This window comes from Neomonachus schauinslandi, chromosome 4 (assembly GCF_002201575.2).
Source record: "Neomonachus schauinslandi chromosome 4, ASM220157v2, whole genome shotgun sequence".
Lineage (NCBI taxonomy): Eukaryota > Metazoa > Chordata > Mammalia > Carnivora > Phocidae > Neomonachus > Neomonachus schauinslandi.
This window is the reverse complement of record NC_058406.1, coordinates 71,125,281-71,143,258: the sequence shown is the minus strand read 5'-3', so window position 1 is coordinate 71,143,258 and position 17,978 is coordinate 71,125,281. Positions and strand designations below refer to the sequence as shown.

Genomic DNA, 17,978 nt, shown 5'->3' with positions numbered 1-17,978 from the left:
TCACATGCAATTACATGTTCTTTTTAATTGGCAAAGCTCCTTAAAAGGAATTAAAACATACTTTCATTTATCAATGCAAGCACCTCTTCTTTAAAAATCATTAATAGGGCGCCTGGGTGGCTCAGTCGGTTAAGCGACTGCCTTCGGCTCAGGTCATGATCCTGGAGTCCCGGGATCGAGTCCCGCATCGGGCTCCCTGCTCAGCGGGGAGTCTGCTTCTCCCTCTGACCCTCCTCCCTCTCGTGCTCTCTGTCTCTCATTCTCTCTCGCAAATAAATAAATAAAATCTTTAAAAAAATAAAAAAAATCATTAATAAATGCCTGTGCGATGATTAAACTCTTGTATTTCAATGATAGTCTTTATACATATGTAGCCAGTTGTTTAGCATTTTATTTCATTATATCGCCCTCTACAGGGAAGTTTAAAATATATTTTGGAGAATTTTATAATCAAAAGAAGGATAGATGATTTATTCATCTCATGAAAACTCAGCCCAAGGCTACTGACAGCTGCAATTCCCCTAGCCACTTCCACATAATTTTTAAAATGTGAAGGCCAGGAATGGTGCTGTTGACATTAATATCAGGACAAGGAGGAGAAGGAGTAGGTATCTCTGGAGGAGCCTCTGGGGGAATAAATAGAGACACTCCTACAATATTAGAGATTTCTGACTTTAGGTTGGACTTATCAACAGCCTGAACTGCAATGAAGAGATCCGTGCCATTTTCAAAAGGGATGTTTTCTGGTGTAAACACAAAGACTTCCTTAGAGTTGGCCTCCTTCGGGAAGAGATCAGATGTGTTCACTTGAAGTGATTCATTGAACTTGTCTCTGAGATCAAGAACACTTGTACTTATTCTAATGATATACTTGTGAGCTAAAAAGGAAAAAAAAAAGTTGTGATTGTAATTCTCAAGTGTTAAAGAAGTTTTAAAGTCTATTAGAAACTATATCACCATTCCATAAATTTCCAGTGAATAAATGTAATTGATGGTCCATATTTATTAGTATTCTTTTTACATTCTTATTTGTGTATCTAAACAGAGTGATGAATATAAAACTGGATCAGGGGGTGCCTGGGTGGCTCAGTTGGTTAAGCATCCGACTCTTGATTTCAGCTCAGGTCATGATCTCAGGGTGGTGAGATTGAGCCCTGTGTCGGGCTCCACTCTGGGCATAGAGCCGGCTTAAGATTCTCTCTCCCTCTCCCTCTCTCCCCACCCCTTAACCCGCCCCCACCCTTCCCCTTCATGTGCATGCATATGCTCTCTCTCTCAAAAAAATAAAATAAATAAATAAATAAAAAACTGTGCAGGCATGACCTAAAGCCTTGGTCAGTATTTTTTGCATGCATCTGGCTGAGAGAGGAAGCCTTTAAATTACTGCTTATTGCTTTATTATTTATAGAGGAGTTTTGGGTACCAGTGCTTCTCAAACTTTCATGTGCATACAAAATACCCAGGGATCTTAAAATACAGATTCTTGTTTTGGTAGATCTGGTTGGCGACTGGGGTTCTACATTTCTAACAAGCATTCATGTGATGCCCATGCTGCAATCTGAAGACTATACTTTGAGACAAAAATCTAGTAGGACCTGAGGTTTCTTCCAAAAGTCAGCTCTACTCCATAGATATCTATGCTCTATTCCCAATCCTTTCCAGGAGTCATTGCTAAAAATGGGGTTTATTAAAGGACAGCTTGGCAAGATTTCAAAAAAACCTAGATTGCCTGTTACTGGTTGAAACCTCTTAAAACTTAAAGTGGGCCAGTTTTTCAGGTTCTAAACCTCTCCTATTTAAAAATTCTAACCTTTTATTTCAGAGGACATTCAAGATCCCTCTTGCCTTCTGCCTTCCCCATGCATCACAACATGCCTGCCTGCCTCACCTCCTTCTGCACCTCTGTTGGCTGGTAAACTCCTTTACAGGGTCCACACCACATTCAGCTTACCTCTTCCGTGATCATAATCATCCCCAGGAGCTGTCCAAGTCAGATTAATAAATTTGTCCCCACGGATTTTTGCCTTAAGGTCAGTGATTTGACAAGGTGGGAAGAGATCAGGTATGGGAGCCTGTGGGACACCAGAGGCCACAAATGAACCTCCCGAGGATGTTCTGCTGAAACACACTTGGTTGCCTTGAAGATCATTCTTACTAATTTCAGGTCTTGGTGGATTCCATTTTATTTCACCTGCATCACATCACATCACATCACATCACATCACATCACATTATATTACATTACATTACATTATATTACCTTGCATTGCATTACATTACATTTCATTACATTGTAAGCAACTATATGAGTATACTTCCTTCTGTTTTGTTATCAGATTGCCCTCTTCCTGCTCTCGCCTTTGCCTTCTTTCCTCCCACACAAAAAATTAATTTTAACTATTTGGTGTAAAGATCCCAAATCAGGTTGCATCAGAGGAAAAAAAACAAAGAGAGAATCACAGTTTTTTATCTTACAGATATTTTCTGGATGTTTTCTGGAATAACAATTCTCATAATTTATTTTCGTGACATTTGTCCTAGAATTGTTTCTCTTCCCATCTTTTTGCCTATCCTGATTTTTCAGCTTAAATCCTGCCTCTGTTTTAAGCCTTCTTAGACTGCCTCAAGAAATCTCTTTCACCTAGATAATACTGTTGGTTTTATTATTTTTCCTATTTATTTGGTAATTAATCATCTGGACCATCAAGAATTACCTTAATTATTCCTTCCATGCATTTTCCCCCCTCTTTCTCTATGTTTGTGTTTTATCTTTCTTATTAGATTGCAGCTTCTCATAAACTGTTTTGTGTTAGGGGTTCTAAAATTTTATGCTTTTGGAAGACTTCTGATTTTCTCATTGAATGCATAGGAACTTAGTGCTTGTAGCAATCTCAATTTTCTTCACATTCTTGCTGAAAGGTTGTATAAAAGTAATCCTGGAATTCAAAAAATACCCTGGCCTGCTCAATCAGTAGGGTTCTCAGACTCTCATTTCAATAAAAATATTCCATAATACCCTAATATGGCATTACACATAATTTACTCTCTCATAAACTCTACTTCTTTAGCCTTTAAAATTTTTGTCTATAAAGACAGATTGATCTTCATACCCATCAATCTGGTCTTGGGCAAAGATAAAGTGGATACTGTAGCAGGTTCAGAGTTAGTATTCAATTCAGCAATAGAGACCATCTCTCTTGGTATTCAGGCTCATCAAGGGATAGAGGGGAAAAAACATGGTTCTCTAATGCCAAGCCAGGTCCTATCATGGTTAGTCCTATCACAGTTAGACCAAAAACCTCTCTAGCCTCTGTTTCTCTGTCTGTAAAATGGGATAATTAGAAGAATGTAATGTCCTAATGTGAGTAAAACACTGTGCATGAGGCTAGATATGGCCGCTAAACCAAGAAGGCTAAACTCCTGCCTTTTCCCCCTAACTCAGAAAGAACAAATGAAGATAAACTAAGCTGAAATACGTGAAAGAGCTTTGGAAGCAATGTCTTTAAAGCATTTTTTTCCCGTGATCGCCTTTGCATGAAACACCACATGTCCTAGAATCCTCCTTTTACTGGGCACACACCCAAGTAAATAGGACAGTGGGAAGCTTCTTGGAGGAGCTGTTCTTACAATACACCAGGTGCTAGGAAAAGACCTACCCAAGACAGTAGAGATTGATGGAAAACAAGTCCTGGAACCCATCAGGACTAGTCCTGGTCCCAATTCCAACTCTAATCCAGGGCAAGTGTTTATGACCAAGAGTGGTATAGGACTGCCTATTTCTTGGAGCACAATTTTCCCACATGCTTACATGTGGGCTCAGTGTACTGGCTGGTATTAGGTTCATCTACTATTCTCCCTGCTCTGAGCAAGAGAAAGGAGACAGTGGGGCTTGTGATACTGATGTATATAATAAGCCCTGAATTCCCTTATTCTATGGAAATGCCACTATCAGTGGAAAGAGCTTTATTACAAAATATTTTAAAATTTATTAAAAATAATAGCAAACATTTATTGAACATTACTGTTTACCAGCAACAGCTTATTAGATGTATTTCCTTGTTCATTCCTCATAACTATCTTATTAGGTAGTTACCATTATTATTCCTATTTTACAACTGAGGAAAGTGAAGCACAAAGAGATTACCTAAAATACTTTGGTAGAGGGCTGGAATGTGAACCCAGGCAGTAGAAAGCTACTTTCAATCTACTGGTTTTCAACTGAGGGTTATTTTGCCTCCTAGAGGACAGTGGATGATGTCTGGAGACATTTTTGATTGTCATGACTGTGGGGGATGCTTCTGATAACTAGTGAGTAGAGGCCAGGAATGCTAGTAAACATCCTACAATGCACAGGACAGCCCCCACAACAAAGAATTATGTGGCCCACAATGTCAGTAGTGTTCAGGCAGAGAAACCCTGATATTAAATCACACCATTCTCCCCACAGGCTTATTGGTTTTCTCTTGATCCCAAACCTTTTACTCAAGCCAGGTGTGTTATTACAGATTACTTACCATTCTCAATCCAGCCAGGCACGTACATGGCTCCATTCTGCTGGGGTGTCACCCTCTGTCCGGCTGCATTTATTCCTCCCAGAGCCCACACTTTCACACTGTATCTGCCATTTGTATCATAAGCCGTAAAATACCTTGAATAGATACCATCATCCTTAGTAGCATCAGCACCTTGACAGGAAAATGAAGGAATTAATGAATATCTGAAAGGCAGATGGGCATTTGTATATTTCTAACTCATATTTGGGTTAAAAATTTTCGAAGCAAAGATAATCTTGCGCTATCTCTAAGATAGTTTAGGATTTGTGTTAAAGATGAAATCTACTTTTTCTCTTATGTGCACACGCACACATGTGTATATGTCTCTGTGTGTGTTTAGCTTCATATGTGTATATTTTATCTTCCTGAATTGTTGTCTTTCTTTTTGAAATCAGAGGTCATGCCACATGTCTGCTATATCCAACATAGCGCAAGGTAACTATTCATTAAATATCTGTTTAACTGAGTTGAATTGTTGTACATTACTATGGAGAAAAAATGTTATATGATTATTTTTTTTAAACTTATGACTTCTCACCAGGGTAGATTTGGGTAGGAAATTCATTTACAGAATTTGTTCTAATAAAGTTACTTGCATCAGAGTAAACAGTCATGTTCCTTCTAAAAAGAAATGTAGAATTCTCTTTCTCTCGCTCCCTGTTAGATTTATTTTAAAAATAATGGGCAGGATTTTCATTTTGGGGGCAAGATAATACAGAGTCTACATACATATAGCAGGCATATATAACTGCATTTGAATTTATCTCTGCTGCTTTCTAAATGTGAAAGCCTCAGTTTCTTCATCTGTAATGTGGGGATAATAATATCTCAAAAGTGTGTGGTAAAGATAAAAATGAAGATAACATAAGATAGTTATTAATTTTCCTCCTTCCCTTTTTGGGGAGAGTGGAATACCCTCTGACAACTCCCTGGAGTATCTGAGTGTATTGAACTTGAGCCACTAATGTGTTTGGTCTTTGCAGAAGCTAAAGGTAGGCCCTTATTCATGTTTTCCAACATTTTTAAAATATAGGAATTGTGGGGAAGCAGGGAGCTCTCCCAACCAGACCCCCAGTAGTGGACTCCCTGATTCTAACGTCCTCACCAGATCATGCCCTCCTTCTGTTCCTTGGTTGCTTTTTGGAAAAGAAAGATGTGTTTTCCAATTTTTTGAATGGTTACCTGCTCCATAGTCCAATAATTCCAGGGTAACTGTTTTACCATTCACTGATTCTATTACAGCTGTGACAGTGGCCCTGAGGATTGGTGAGGATCCTTGATGAATCTTTGCATAAACTGCCATAGGGCTAGGGAATTTGCCTGTGTCTTTGTTCATTTTAGAGGTCACTGTTATTGGAGGCAAAGTAGCACTTGAAGCACGGGAGGTGACAGTCAGAGTCAGGGTTTGTGAGCTTGCTTGCAGACTGTAACTCCAAGTGCCAACCTGACCAAAACAAATGGAGTCATTTCCAATTAATAACTGGAGGTGAGACAGACCTGACTTTAATACCATCTATAGGAAGGGCTTATCTGATACAAGTATGTTACAAGCATATCTAAGAAGATCTCTTATATTCTGTCAGCCAAGGGAAATTTTGGTACATTTGGATTAACTACATGGTTCTTACTGTCAAGAAAATCCTAATTGGGGGGACGCCTGGGTGGCTCAGTCGGTTAAGCGGCTGCCTTCGGCCCGGGTCATGATCCCAGGGTCCTAGGATCAAGTCCCACATCGGGCTCCTTGCTCAGCGGGGAGCCTGCTTCTCCCTCTCTCTCCCTCTGCTTGTGCTCTCTCTGTCAAATAAATAAAATCTTTAAAAATAAAAAAAAGAAAATCCTAATTGGGGAAAATGAGGTCAGGAAGCTGTGTCCTTATTATTTCCTTGGTTTCTAAAAAGCAGTATCAAATCAATGGGTTCCTGAGGTAGAGGAAATACTTTTCATGATCCCGAAGTTTCAAGGACCATTTTGCATCTTGACTTCTATGTAATTTGAAAGTTCTCCCTTTAGTACCTGGAGAAAATACCACCAATTTCCTTTCCCTTGACTTACTGTCATACTAATGAGATAGAGAATTGGATGGAGAATTTTCCTTGTTCTTTCTTTCATTCAATACTAACTCTCCTTTTAGCAACCACCCACATTTAAAAAGCTATGATTATTTTGTAAAAACTTTAATTTATCTTGTCAAATTGTGGGAAAGATAAAATCTGAGCCCATACCTTTGCAGTGCCTGGGATTTGGAGGTAGGCCATTTTGGTGTTTGTGTCCACTATAAAGCCATCTTGTTTCTTTCCACTAGGATCGTGGAGAAGGATTTGGGGCTGCTGTGTTGTCCAAGTGATGAGAAATAAAGTGTCATTTCCCACAGTGCTGTCCACAAGCACTGTGCCATTCATCCACTGATTGTTCTGGAGGGTTAAGCCTCTACTCTCAAGCTGTGAAGAAAAACAACTCTTTACATTCTGGAGAATACAGCCCCCATCACACAGTCTCTTCCATTCTGCCTCCAATTCTTAGTTGCCCCGTTAAAAGCCTTCAGTGATGCCTGAGTCCTTGGTTTGGTATTTAGGTCTTATCATTATCCAGTTCTAAATTACCTTTCTTCCAGCCTTAGCTTCCACAATGTTTATTCCGACACCCAAACCAGACCACTTCCCCAAATGACAGTCATGAATCCCTGGCTCTATCATACTCTCTGCTTTTCCTGAAAGTCTATACAGTCATCTCCATTTGTCTAAGCCTTACCAATCCTTCAATATTCGGTTCAAATGGCACTTGCTCTAATGTCCATCTCACTTACTGACTGAGAATAATCTCTCCCTCCTGTGAGTTCCCACAGAATCGTGATTCTGTCACTCCTTTGATATTCTCACAGTGTGTTTTGCTTTATACCTAGTAGTGTTTATACCTCATCCTGTTTACTAGACTATAAACTCTTAAGGGGTCTGACTGGGACTTTTTGCAAATAACCAATGCTAGGTCAAGTGTTATTGTAGTCCCCGTGAAAATAAATGAAGTAAGTCAAGGACTAAGGCTGATTTGTTGTTTGGAGCAGAATGAAGGAGTGGTTAGAGCAGCGACTGAGGTGGGGAAGGGTTAACAGGAATTTTACAGAGAATGTGACCGTGGGGATTGTCTACTAGGTAATTATTTCTTGTCCTTAAACTGATACCTAAGAGAAGATAGGGTGGCTGGGTCATAGAATCAGATTTTCTAATTTCATAGGTAGATTTGATCTTGGATGTGGAACAAGTGAAGAGCTCTTATATCTGATTCCTAAGGTGGGTGGGTCAATGAGTTCTGCTCATTTCTGTCTCTCACTGTTAGGCTTCTTAAATACAAAAGTAATGGGCAGAAACTGCCTGACTGTGAACTTTTCCTTTCATCAGTTTAATCACTTTTTTTCAGACACATTCCTCCAATTTCCAGACTGGACTCTTGAGTTTAATTTTCTAAATCTGAGCTAGGGTAACCCAAATGAGTAAAACTGCCGTCTTCTTTGATTGAATAAATGCTAAACAGGTAGATCAGAAAACTATTGTTTCCAAATCTGTCATTATTTTCTTTGACATGACATTGTTCTTTTATTTTCAGCCAAACTTTCACAATAAAGTTATCACAATAAAAATCATAATTCACACAGATGTGAGTTCTGATTGTTTACTCTCTAGCTTAAAAATTCATATGAGTAGCTTTTGAAACTTCAAGAAGAACATTTAAAATACATTTGTCCTTTTCTTAATGAATAGTCCCAAGATTTTTGAAAGAAAATTTGGTTTTCTTGAAATTTTAGAACCAGAAGAATCCATGGATGTTTTCTGGTTCATATCTGGCTGAGAAACCAAGGCCCAGAAAGGTGAAGTTCTTAACCCACAGTTAGAGTTAATGGCAGGCCCAGGTGTCTTTTTTTTTAGGCCCAGGTGTCTTGACTGACATCATGGGCTTTTCACAGAGCAAAACACTTTTCATCCATTATAAGGAAATCTTGACAAATATCAGACATTTGAGGTAATAGAAAAATAGAGCAAGTAATCCCTGAACGCTTACTTGTCCCAGAAAATTTGTGTTAAGATGATCTACTGTGAAGAAAATTTTGAGCCAATTATATTGCTATGGGTGCTTGTTAACAGATGTTAAAAAAGAATTTTTGGACCCAATATTGTATATTGCTGGTTTCTGTGGAGAAGACAGTATTGTTTTCAAACAAGTAAACACTAATTGCTTTGCTTAAAACAGTAGTGTTGCATTCTAGGAATACTGTCCAATATCAGACTGAAACTTCTATTTTTAGTTTTAACTTACTACTGGAAGAATGTAGTACTTAAAAATTTTAACCATTAAACTCTCCCTCTTGGTTATGATTATTTATAAACATGAAAAACCAAAGAGTAAAAATTCTGACCTGGATAGCACGCTGGGAGACAGCTCCATTCCCAGATGAAAGGGCCCCAAAAGCGTCAATGAGGCCATTGTTCTGAACCTGATCTGAAGCATATGTCTGTAAACCTCCTGAAATGCAATTATATTATCAGAAGTTATTTTCTAGAAATCAAGTATTTGCACCATTTTAGCTATTGTTAAGATAGCAGAATATGTGACATAAATATTCTATTGCATTTTAAAAGTATCAATCAACATCAAATAGGCATCCAGATTAATTCAGAAGTCGATACTAAGTTTTTAATCCTACTAAATAATAGCTTCAACAACATCTCAGTTGCCCAGCTATGTCAATTATCTGCAAAGCAGCCATGAATCTCTGATTAGTCAAAACTAATAGCATAAAATTTCATGTTTTAAAGGTCATACACTTCAGAAAGAGAATTCATTAAGCCTTATTCCAAGCCTATTGATTTATTCTTATTTTAGACATAATCTTAACAAGCTTGACTTTTGGGTTTTCTCCTAAATCATAAAACATGTGTATGTAACAACAGCAAGAAATAACAGCTGACAAGGGACAGTTATAGAAAAGTATAATATGTAGTAAAAAATAGATTATACACCAGGTCTCTCAGTCTCGGGCTATTTAGAACATGTGTAACTAAGATAGTTGATGTGAAAGCACTTTTAAACTATTAATGCCATCCAAAGTTTAAGGTAAGTACTTTGGTAATTCTCTTGGGGCCCCACCCAGCTACCCTTACCTAAGCAAGAGAATCTCTCCCCAGCTGCTCTAAGTGTTAGCTGCTAATGGCGTATAACTGCCCCTTTTCCCGGAGAATTGCCTTACCAAAAGAGGCTATGCTTGCTGGAGAAATAACATGCTCCCTCACCTCCACCTTGCCTTGACTGTCCACAGCCACTGACTGAAAGACACAGTGGTACAAAAGGTCAGCCCTTTTGCCTCAAGATTGTACCAGGTGTGTGATGCAGTTCCAGATTGAGAGCCCCCTGTAGGGGTAGGCTTCAGCTAGACTCTAAGTCCACTTCTGTGCTTGGGTCCTTCCCCTGTCTTGTCCTACTTCCCTTTCTCCTGTTCTCCTGAGAGCTCTCCCTCTATAAATCACATGCGCCCAAATCCCTGTCTCAGGCTCTACTTCTAGGAAACCCAGCCTAAAGCAGGTAGTATTAGAAACAAGCAGTCCTGTCATTTTAGCTGCCTCAGGAGGCAACTCAGCATAATAATTTATATCCATAATACTGGCCCTAAGTTAAAAAAAATTGTGCCCACCTACTCTGCTAAAGAAGCCAGGCACATATGGAATCTATTTTAACCATTTGTGTATGATAGTTAGAAGCTTAATATATTAATGTTTTATGGAGAAACTGCATTGTTTTCTACATTTTCAGAGTGACCTTGTGTGTGGTTCAGCAGGCCCTTTGCTCTTCCCCTGCTACTCCTTATTAAAGTGTCGACTTAGATGTCACCTTTCTGGACCTTCTCCTCCCCTTAATAAAGTCAAAGACTTTCTATTCTGCTGTGCTTTCTACTGTTAATAGAGCACTTGTATCGTGGTGTTATATAGTTAGTGGCTTGTCACCTGTCTCCCTGGGTCTCTAAGCCAGCTGCCAACTGCAAGAGAGCGGTTCCTGGCTAACCTGTTAGATTCTTTGCAGTCCTTACAAAGTGTCTGGGAAGAGAGACCTGAGTCCTAACTAGAGTGCTGTGCTGATCCCATCTTCCTTCAGACTGCCATAATCTTAGAATGGAGGCCTTAAAAGAAATGGGTAGAGTCAATTCTAATGGTCATTTAGAGATAAAGGCAGGTAGTTGGTTAATAAGATTACCCCTCTCTCTATATGTCCCACCCTTCCCCTTCTCCCCAGTTCACTGGAGCTCACAGTCCAGTGGAAGAGATAATTCAGTGGGACACAACAGCAGCAGACCACCTTTCACCTGTCATTTTAGACAGCTCCTCTAGTTCTTTTGCTGCAGAGGGTCCCAGGGCAACCGTGTGGATGACAGCTCCACTTTGTTTCACCTCGTTGAAGCACGAGCTTATAGTGTTGTCCTCCCCATCGGTCAGCAGCACGATTTCAGATCCATCTGTTGAGAATTTCTTCCTAATAACCTAAGAACATAATGCAGGGCATGAGTTATCAGGGTGGCCAAGGGGTTTGGGAGAACTGCATTTAAAGGGAATGAGAAGAGAAATCCCAGAGGGAATGAACAAAAGTGCCTGAGAATGGTCAAATATCTCTCTGTCTTGAAATGATAAAATTTTATTTATTTATTTTTATTTTTTTAAAAGATTTTACTTATTTATTTGAGAGAGAGAGAGAATGAGAGACAGAGAGCATGAGAGGGAGGAGGCTCAGAGGGAGAAGCAGACTCCCCGCCAAGCAGGGAGCCCGATGCGGGACTCGATCCTGGGACTCCAGGATCATGATCTGAGCCGAAGGCAGTCGCTTAACCAACTGAGCCACCCAGGCGCCCGAAATGATAAAATTTTAAATCAGCAACATTCATGGAACTTGACAGTAGTCTTTTCTCTTGGTTACCCTACTGCAGAGCGGGCTCTGTAAAGAAGGATACAGGGTAGTTCCAGGGATAGACAGCACTGGGGAAGCAGCAAAGGAGGTTTTTCTAGTTTTCTTCATATGTTCTCTCCTTGACAGGATTTTGGAGGTTCCCAGATGCCTTCAGAAACCACCCTCATTGAATAGGTATAATATTTGGGAGATATTAGACGCAGGGTAGATTTAGCTTATATGATATTCACCATTTGATATTCACCATCTGACCATACCAGTTGTTTATGGTTGGCATTGGTTCTGACCGGTAAGTACCTAGGTCACATGAGATATTAAAATTTTTAATATTCCCTCTGATTAACAAATAATTTTGTTCCTATTAACCCCAGCCCCTATTGTCCTATGACATCTATGTTTCAACTATTCCTGATTAACACAGATTATAGTTTTTTACATTGTGTAGAAAGCACACACCTTTTACCAATGTTGGATAAGATTATGATAGAAGGAAAATTAGATTCAAAAAATAGTGTTACTCGTTTCAGAAGTGGAAGGCAAGAGTCCACTCTTCCCCTAAAAAGAGTAGAAAGAGAGACCCAGAAGAAGGGAAAACTAGCAATCAAGCCTAAGTAACCTCTCTTCTCTGGACCAGACTGTCAGAAAAGGAAAGCATCTTAAGTAGGTTGAAAGGAAAGCTAAGAGCATAGGGGACTTGTGCTGCACTCTATTTGAACTCTGAGAGGGGCTGCCACATAAGGGAAGAGACTGAAGAGCCCAGAGCCCAGGATCCTCTCAACCATGGCCATGGCCTTGATCTGACCAAGCTGAGAGGCCAGGGAAAGGGCTTAATTTGGATTCCGTTGTCCTACTCCCGATCACTGCTATGTGTTGTAGAAAATGTGTAGAAATTCCCACATATCCCACAGGAAAGACAGAAGTCCGCAGACAAGAGAACAGGTCATCTCACTATACAGGCTAAGGGGTGTTCAGTCTGCTCAGGGGCTGGATGGAGGACAAGGGAGTGTTTGGGCTCTGCTCCAATAGTGAGAGCCAGGGTGGGGCTGAGTCAGCCAGGAAAGAGGACTGGGCCCTGATCAAGCCCAGAGAACAAAGTCCAGTGGGCCCCTCAGCAGACACAGGAGCCCAGAACAGACCTGACAGGGGCTCTGCAGCAGGAACCAGCGGAGAACTTGAGACAGTTTAGTACTCAAGGCTCTTTTCCCTCATCACACACAAGCTCCTCCCATCCCACATCTGGACTCCGTTGGGCAGGAGGAGCATCTAAATTCCAGTTGTATCTCTCACACTGTCTCTCACCCATCTAAGTGGAAAATGCAGAACCAGAAGTTCTCTCTTCACCACCAGGCCATCTGGCATTACTCATCTCCCCTAAGGTTTTGCTTAGCAGGAATTTAGTATAACATGTCAGCGATTTCACTGTCCGTTTCCCTCCCTCATTTGCTTCTTTAATCAAAGCTTGGGCAAGTGGCAGAGGCAAGAGAATCCAGATGCACACAGGCATCTGGACAAGGGTTCTGCAGCCGACTGTGCATACAGTGGAAATCAATTTTAGGGAACTGAATTTCAAGGTGGAATAAAAGGTCTCAGGGGACAAACTGAATTTGAGGAAATGGTTGTCTGTTGTCCACATGCAATAGTGTGAGCTGGAAACTAAATGTTCCTGCTGCTGCTTGGGAATCTGGAACAGCCGCATGGACGTGTTGTGCCCCCTATCAGGCAGAAGGCTGACCTGCCCAAGATGCCACAGAGATTCTGAGACCTTAATCAGCCAGTTTTTTTCAGTCTCTTATTCTTTTTTCATGGGGTAAATATCTTCTAAATAACTATGGAATATTGGATTATGTATTTGGAGCAAATAAGCATCAGGTGCTTTCAAATAATTCAATTTTATTGAGAACCTTCCGTATAAAAGATACTGTGCAGCAGCCTGGGAGGTAAAGAGATAAATCCTATCCCTAATGAAATTTTGCTTGAGTGAAGCGTGTGATTAGAAAATCATACATAAGAGCCTAGAAGTCATAAGAAATTTTTTGTTAAAGTTCACAGGATGTAGAAAGAGTGATTCTGTACAGTTGAAAGAATCAGGAAAGATGTCCAGAAGTAGGTGATGTCTGAGATGAATCTTTGAAGAATCAATGTGATTTGAAGGACAGAAGAGGCAGGAGAAAGTATTCTAAGTGGGGAGCCTGGCAAAGGTGTGGAAGCGCCGAAGGACAAGCGATCCAAGTTGCTGAGACATAGGACACCTGGAAGAGAGTCCCTGGTACGGGAACCTAGAAAGGTAGGTAGGCGCTCTATTATGAAAGAACTTAAATATTAGAGAAAACTTGACTTAATTTTGTTGAAAACGGAGATAAGTTTAGGGAAACAGAAATTGTAAACATTGACAAATGACGGGGGAACTTGTCTTACAGCAAATGCTGATCGAAGCCCGGTGCAGATGGACGTTCCTCCTGTGGCCACTGTCGGTAAGCTTTTGGTGAGCGCATCCCTTTCTGCGGCACTGTTTATCTGTACGAGTTCACTTTGTACATAGGCAGCACTGTCAAATGTCACCATCCCAACCCAGGACCCTTGCTCAACTATCTGCAGAAGGAAAAGTTTGCCAGCTTGATTCAGTCGTTTAAGGCGGTCACCATTCTGAATGGAGAAGTAGAAGAAAAGCAGTCAGGTTGAGTTTAGATGAGCAGACTAATAACAAAACAGGGTAGAGAGGAAATTTGGAAGTGGCTGCCTTAACTTCGAGTAAATGACTAGAAGCTTATTCAAGGGCCTTTATATTAAATTAAATTTCCATATTAAATTTGTCCTTTATGATTAGTAGCATCTTTGGGTAGAATTTTAGGGCCTTTGTTTGAATAGCCCTAAAAGATCAAGCCAGATTAGGCTTTAGTTAGATTATTACTGCTTTGATAATAGTTCTATAAACATACATATTGTCAGTGAAACATTAAAAAATGTCAAGGCTATGTACTTCAGCAGATCTTGCTCATAAATTGAAAGCTAATTTAATTTGGCAAATGAGACACTTGCTGCTGAATTTCTGTTGAATAGAGTTGAAGTGGGTGTTTCTGGTGGTAATGTCATTGTGGTGACTGTTCTGACTCAGGGTTGCGTTTATTCCCAGCCTGTTACAAATTGTGGTCCAGATCCTATCATACACAAATGTGAGAGCAGCATCCTGACGACCAAGACCCAGTGAGCGTACCGACATGCTTCCAGACTTATCAAGGACTAAACACACAATTCTTTGTCCAATCTGCAGCAATGAGAATGTGGGTGCAGGTGGCTGTGTTGTCATAGGAGTGGTTTTCTTAAAGTCCTCAGAATCCTTAATCACTTCCCAGGTGCTTCGGAGATTGCATTTTTGGTTTTGCGGGTTTGGGGCATCTTTATTGTGGTTTTTTTCTGTACAGAATTCAACCACCTGAAATTGTCAATAAAATTATAGAGATAAACAGTAGAGAAGGATATTTAAATCCCTTGTCCTCCTTCCTAGTCTGCCCTGCTAACCTGTAAATTTGGCTTAATCCCACAATCGCTGCAGGGCACTGCTGGGGAAATTCACAGTCATAATTCAGACTTCCTATCTCATACCACATCTTCAACCTCATTGGACCCTTAGTACTACTCAGCAATCTATTTATCTGCTCCTGGCTTCCTTCCTACTTCTCAAATTTGTCATTTCAAGCTGTTGCCACTGTCTTCAAACCACCCACTTCTTAACATTTCTCTGCTAGTACCATCTTATTTCTCTATCCTTTTACGTCCCACTCACTTCCTTACTTCCCACTCACTTACCAACACCCTGCATTCCAGCTCTTTCCACTAAGATGTCCCACCGGCTCCTCAACCTTCATGTGTTCATAATTGAACTTACCACCTTTCCTTTAACTCTGCTCCTCCTCCTCATGTATTTTCTAACTTGATGTCACCACTATCCACCCAGGCACCTACATCAGGAAATCCTATCTTCTTCCCTCTACAAAATAACCAAGAGCCATCTATTTCACTATCTCTCCAGTTCATCATCTTTCTCCTTCTCCGTTGGAATCTCTGTCATTCAAATCCTCATGGTCCCTGTATCAGACTATTTTGGTCTCCTATCTGACTTTTCCATCTTGTTTGCCCTCCAATTGGTCCACTCCATAGTTTCCAAGAACAGCTTCTTTCTTACCCCTTGCTCAAGACCCTTTGGTGGCTCCTCATTGCTCACACACTATTTCTGGACTTTTTCACATAGCAAGTAGCAATCTCCATGGTTTAGATTTTGCTTCACTCTCCAGCCTCACTCTGGCTGTACATTCCAAGTCTCTAATTTCCCCCTACTGTAATCCGTAAATTCTCAAACTTGCCTTTGCTCATGGTTTCCCACTTTGTCAAGGAATTCCTCTTCCTCTGTCTTCTGCATTGTGAACTTTACCCTCATGTTCCAGCCAAAAGGTCATTTTCAAAATGTTTTCTCATTTCCTACCCCTCCAAAGAATTTTCACTCAGCCCTGTGGCTTCACAGTACCCTAGAGATACTTCAGTAAGACCCCTTTAACATTGTTAGTACACTTATTGGGCTATAAACCCATCTATGGCAGAAAATTGTCTCATTAAATTTTGCTTCCTCAAAACTTGGTTTAGTGTCTGACACATAATAAAAGCTCATTAATATAAGTTTGTTGTTTTTTAAGTAACCCTAAAATCTGCATGTCAGGTTTTTTTTTTTTTAATCTACAGAAGGACAATAGTTATTATGCAAGAATTACATGAGAACATATGGAATAGGGTCCATACGAACACAGCCGATAAATGATAGTTTCCTCCCCTTTCATTAAGCATTTATATCTTAGCATTTGGGGGATTAAAAAAAGAGCCACAGTATGCAAAGAATATATAACCTCATTCCTCCTCTCAGATTACTATTCACAGTATTATCATTCAATTAAAAAGACTAAATATCCAAGATTCTAGTAATTTAGAAAGTAATCATTAGCTGTAAAACACTTATTTTCCTCTTTATTTGCATGTCCCAGGTCATTTTGGTTGTGTTTCCATGATATCATAAGGCTCTATTTTAGCAGGGGATCTGAAAAACTTGCAGAGGTTCCCAAACCTGACTGTACATCAAATTTAATTTTGTGGTTAATTTAAAACACAAAATCTGGGCCCCCTCTTGAAAGTGTCTTTCTTTTTATTTTTTTAACAAATACATTTATTTTTAAAATTTTTTAAAAGATTATTTATTTATTTGTCAGAGAGAGCACAAGCAGGGGGAGTGGCAGGCAGAGGGAGAAGCAGACTCCCCACTGAACAAGGAGTCTGATGCGGGACTCAATCCCAGGACGCTGGGATCATGACCTGAGCAGAATGCAGACACTTAATCAACTGGGCCACCCAGGCATCCCCCTCTTGATAATTTCTGATTAAGTCTAGAAATGGACTGCAAAGCCAGACTGAAGGATGGGCCTTTTGAACCATGGCACATCACATTTTAAAAACTTATGCCACCAGTAACTCTTACAAGTTACTTCACCCTCTATTCCAAAAGGAAAACATAATTTTATAGAAGAGGTTGAAAGATGAGAGACTCCCCACAAAGTCTCTCCACTGACTTTAGTCAGTGATTAACTGATGCATTTAGGTTTAGTTTGTGCAGATTTGCCAAAATGTATATTTAGCACTAATAAGGATAATTTGTCAAGTTTATTTTATGACCCGTTGGTCATTAAAAAAAACCCAAAACATTAGAAAGTATTTTAAAACTACTTAAACCTATTAAAATTACGTACAGACTCCTTACAAGCTCCTTCACCAATGCTCTTAAAAATATAGAAAATTTCAGTTAACCAACCAAAAGCAAATATGCAGGCTGAAAAGATCTCTGTAAGTTAAATTTAAGGCTACTGATCATGTTCTTGTTAAGAAATAAAAAGAAGTGTCTGATCCTCTTGGGTATATTTCTTATTTAACTAAAAATTTTTGTGCTTGTCTGCCTTTAAGGATATTTGAAGTAATTCTAAGCACTGAAACTCCAAGCTTGTGGGAGGGAGATAATGGAGCTGCAAGAATGGACCTAAGGAAGGCAGAGGGGGAAGATATGAATTTATCCCTGATTTTGTACTCCCAGCTTGTCCCACAGAGAATCAGCTGCTCACTGGTGATTTCCTAAAATTTGATCCTTTCTTGCAGCAATCAGGGATAAGAACCTCACTAAATTCATAAGTGCCAAGAAAGAAAAAGAAGAACAGGGTACTTACAGAACCAATACTTGGCGAAAACATTATGGAAGCCTTCTCAGTCTGGTATCTAGAAGGTAGGAACTCACACCCTTCTTTGTACAGCCCTGTTGCTGTGTCGATTCTGCATGGTCTGGTGGTACAGCTGCCTCCCTGACAGTGTTGTACTCCATATTTACCAGTAATACCTGTTGAACATCTGAGAATATATTAAGATTAGATGTTTAGGTGCTGTAATCATTTCAGAGGGTTAGAC

General features: G+C 39.9%; 1 protein-coding gene across 1 annotated transcript in view; it reads right to left on the bottom strand.

Moving 5' to 3' along the window:
- Nucleotides 1–442: 442 nt before the first annotated feature.
- Nucleotides 443–17,978, bottom strand: part of CLCA1 (chloride channel accessory 1) — a 29,719-nt gene continuing 12,183 nt past the window's right edge. The window contains exons 5-14 of the mRNA XM_021690154.1: nucleotides 17,744–17,921; nucleotides 14,704–14,922; nucleotides 13,908–14,135; nucleotides 10,897–11,071; nucleotides 8,959–9,065; nucleotides 6,776–6,991; nucleotides 5,736–5,997; nucleotides 4,515–4,685; nucleotides 1,952–2,191; nucleotides 443–878 (exon numbers count right to left, since the gene is read on the bottom strand). Coding sequence (XP_021545829.1) covers nucleotides 490–878; nucleotides 1,952–2,191; nucleotides 4,515–4,685; nucleotides 5,736–5,997; nucleotides 6,776–6,991; nucleotides 8,959–9,065; nucleotides 10,897–11,071; nucleotides 13,908–14,135; nucleotides 14,704–14,922; nucleotides 17,744–17,921 — 2,185 coding nt within the window. The 3' untranslated portion in view covers nucleotides 443–489. The remainder of the gene's footprint in view (nucleotides 879–1,951; nucleotides 2,192–4,514; nucleotides 4,686–5,735; nucleotides 5,998–6,775; nucleotides 6,992–8,958; nucleotides 9,066–10,896; nucleotides 11,072–13,907; nucleotides 14,136–14,703; nucleotides 14,923–17,743; nucleotides 17,922–17,978) is intronic.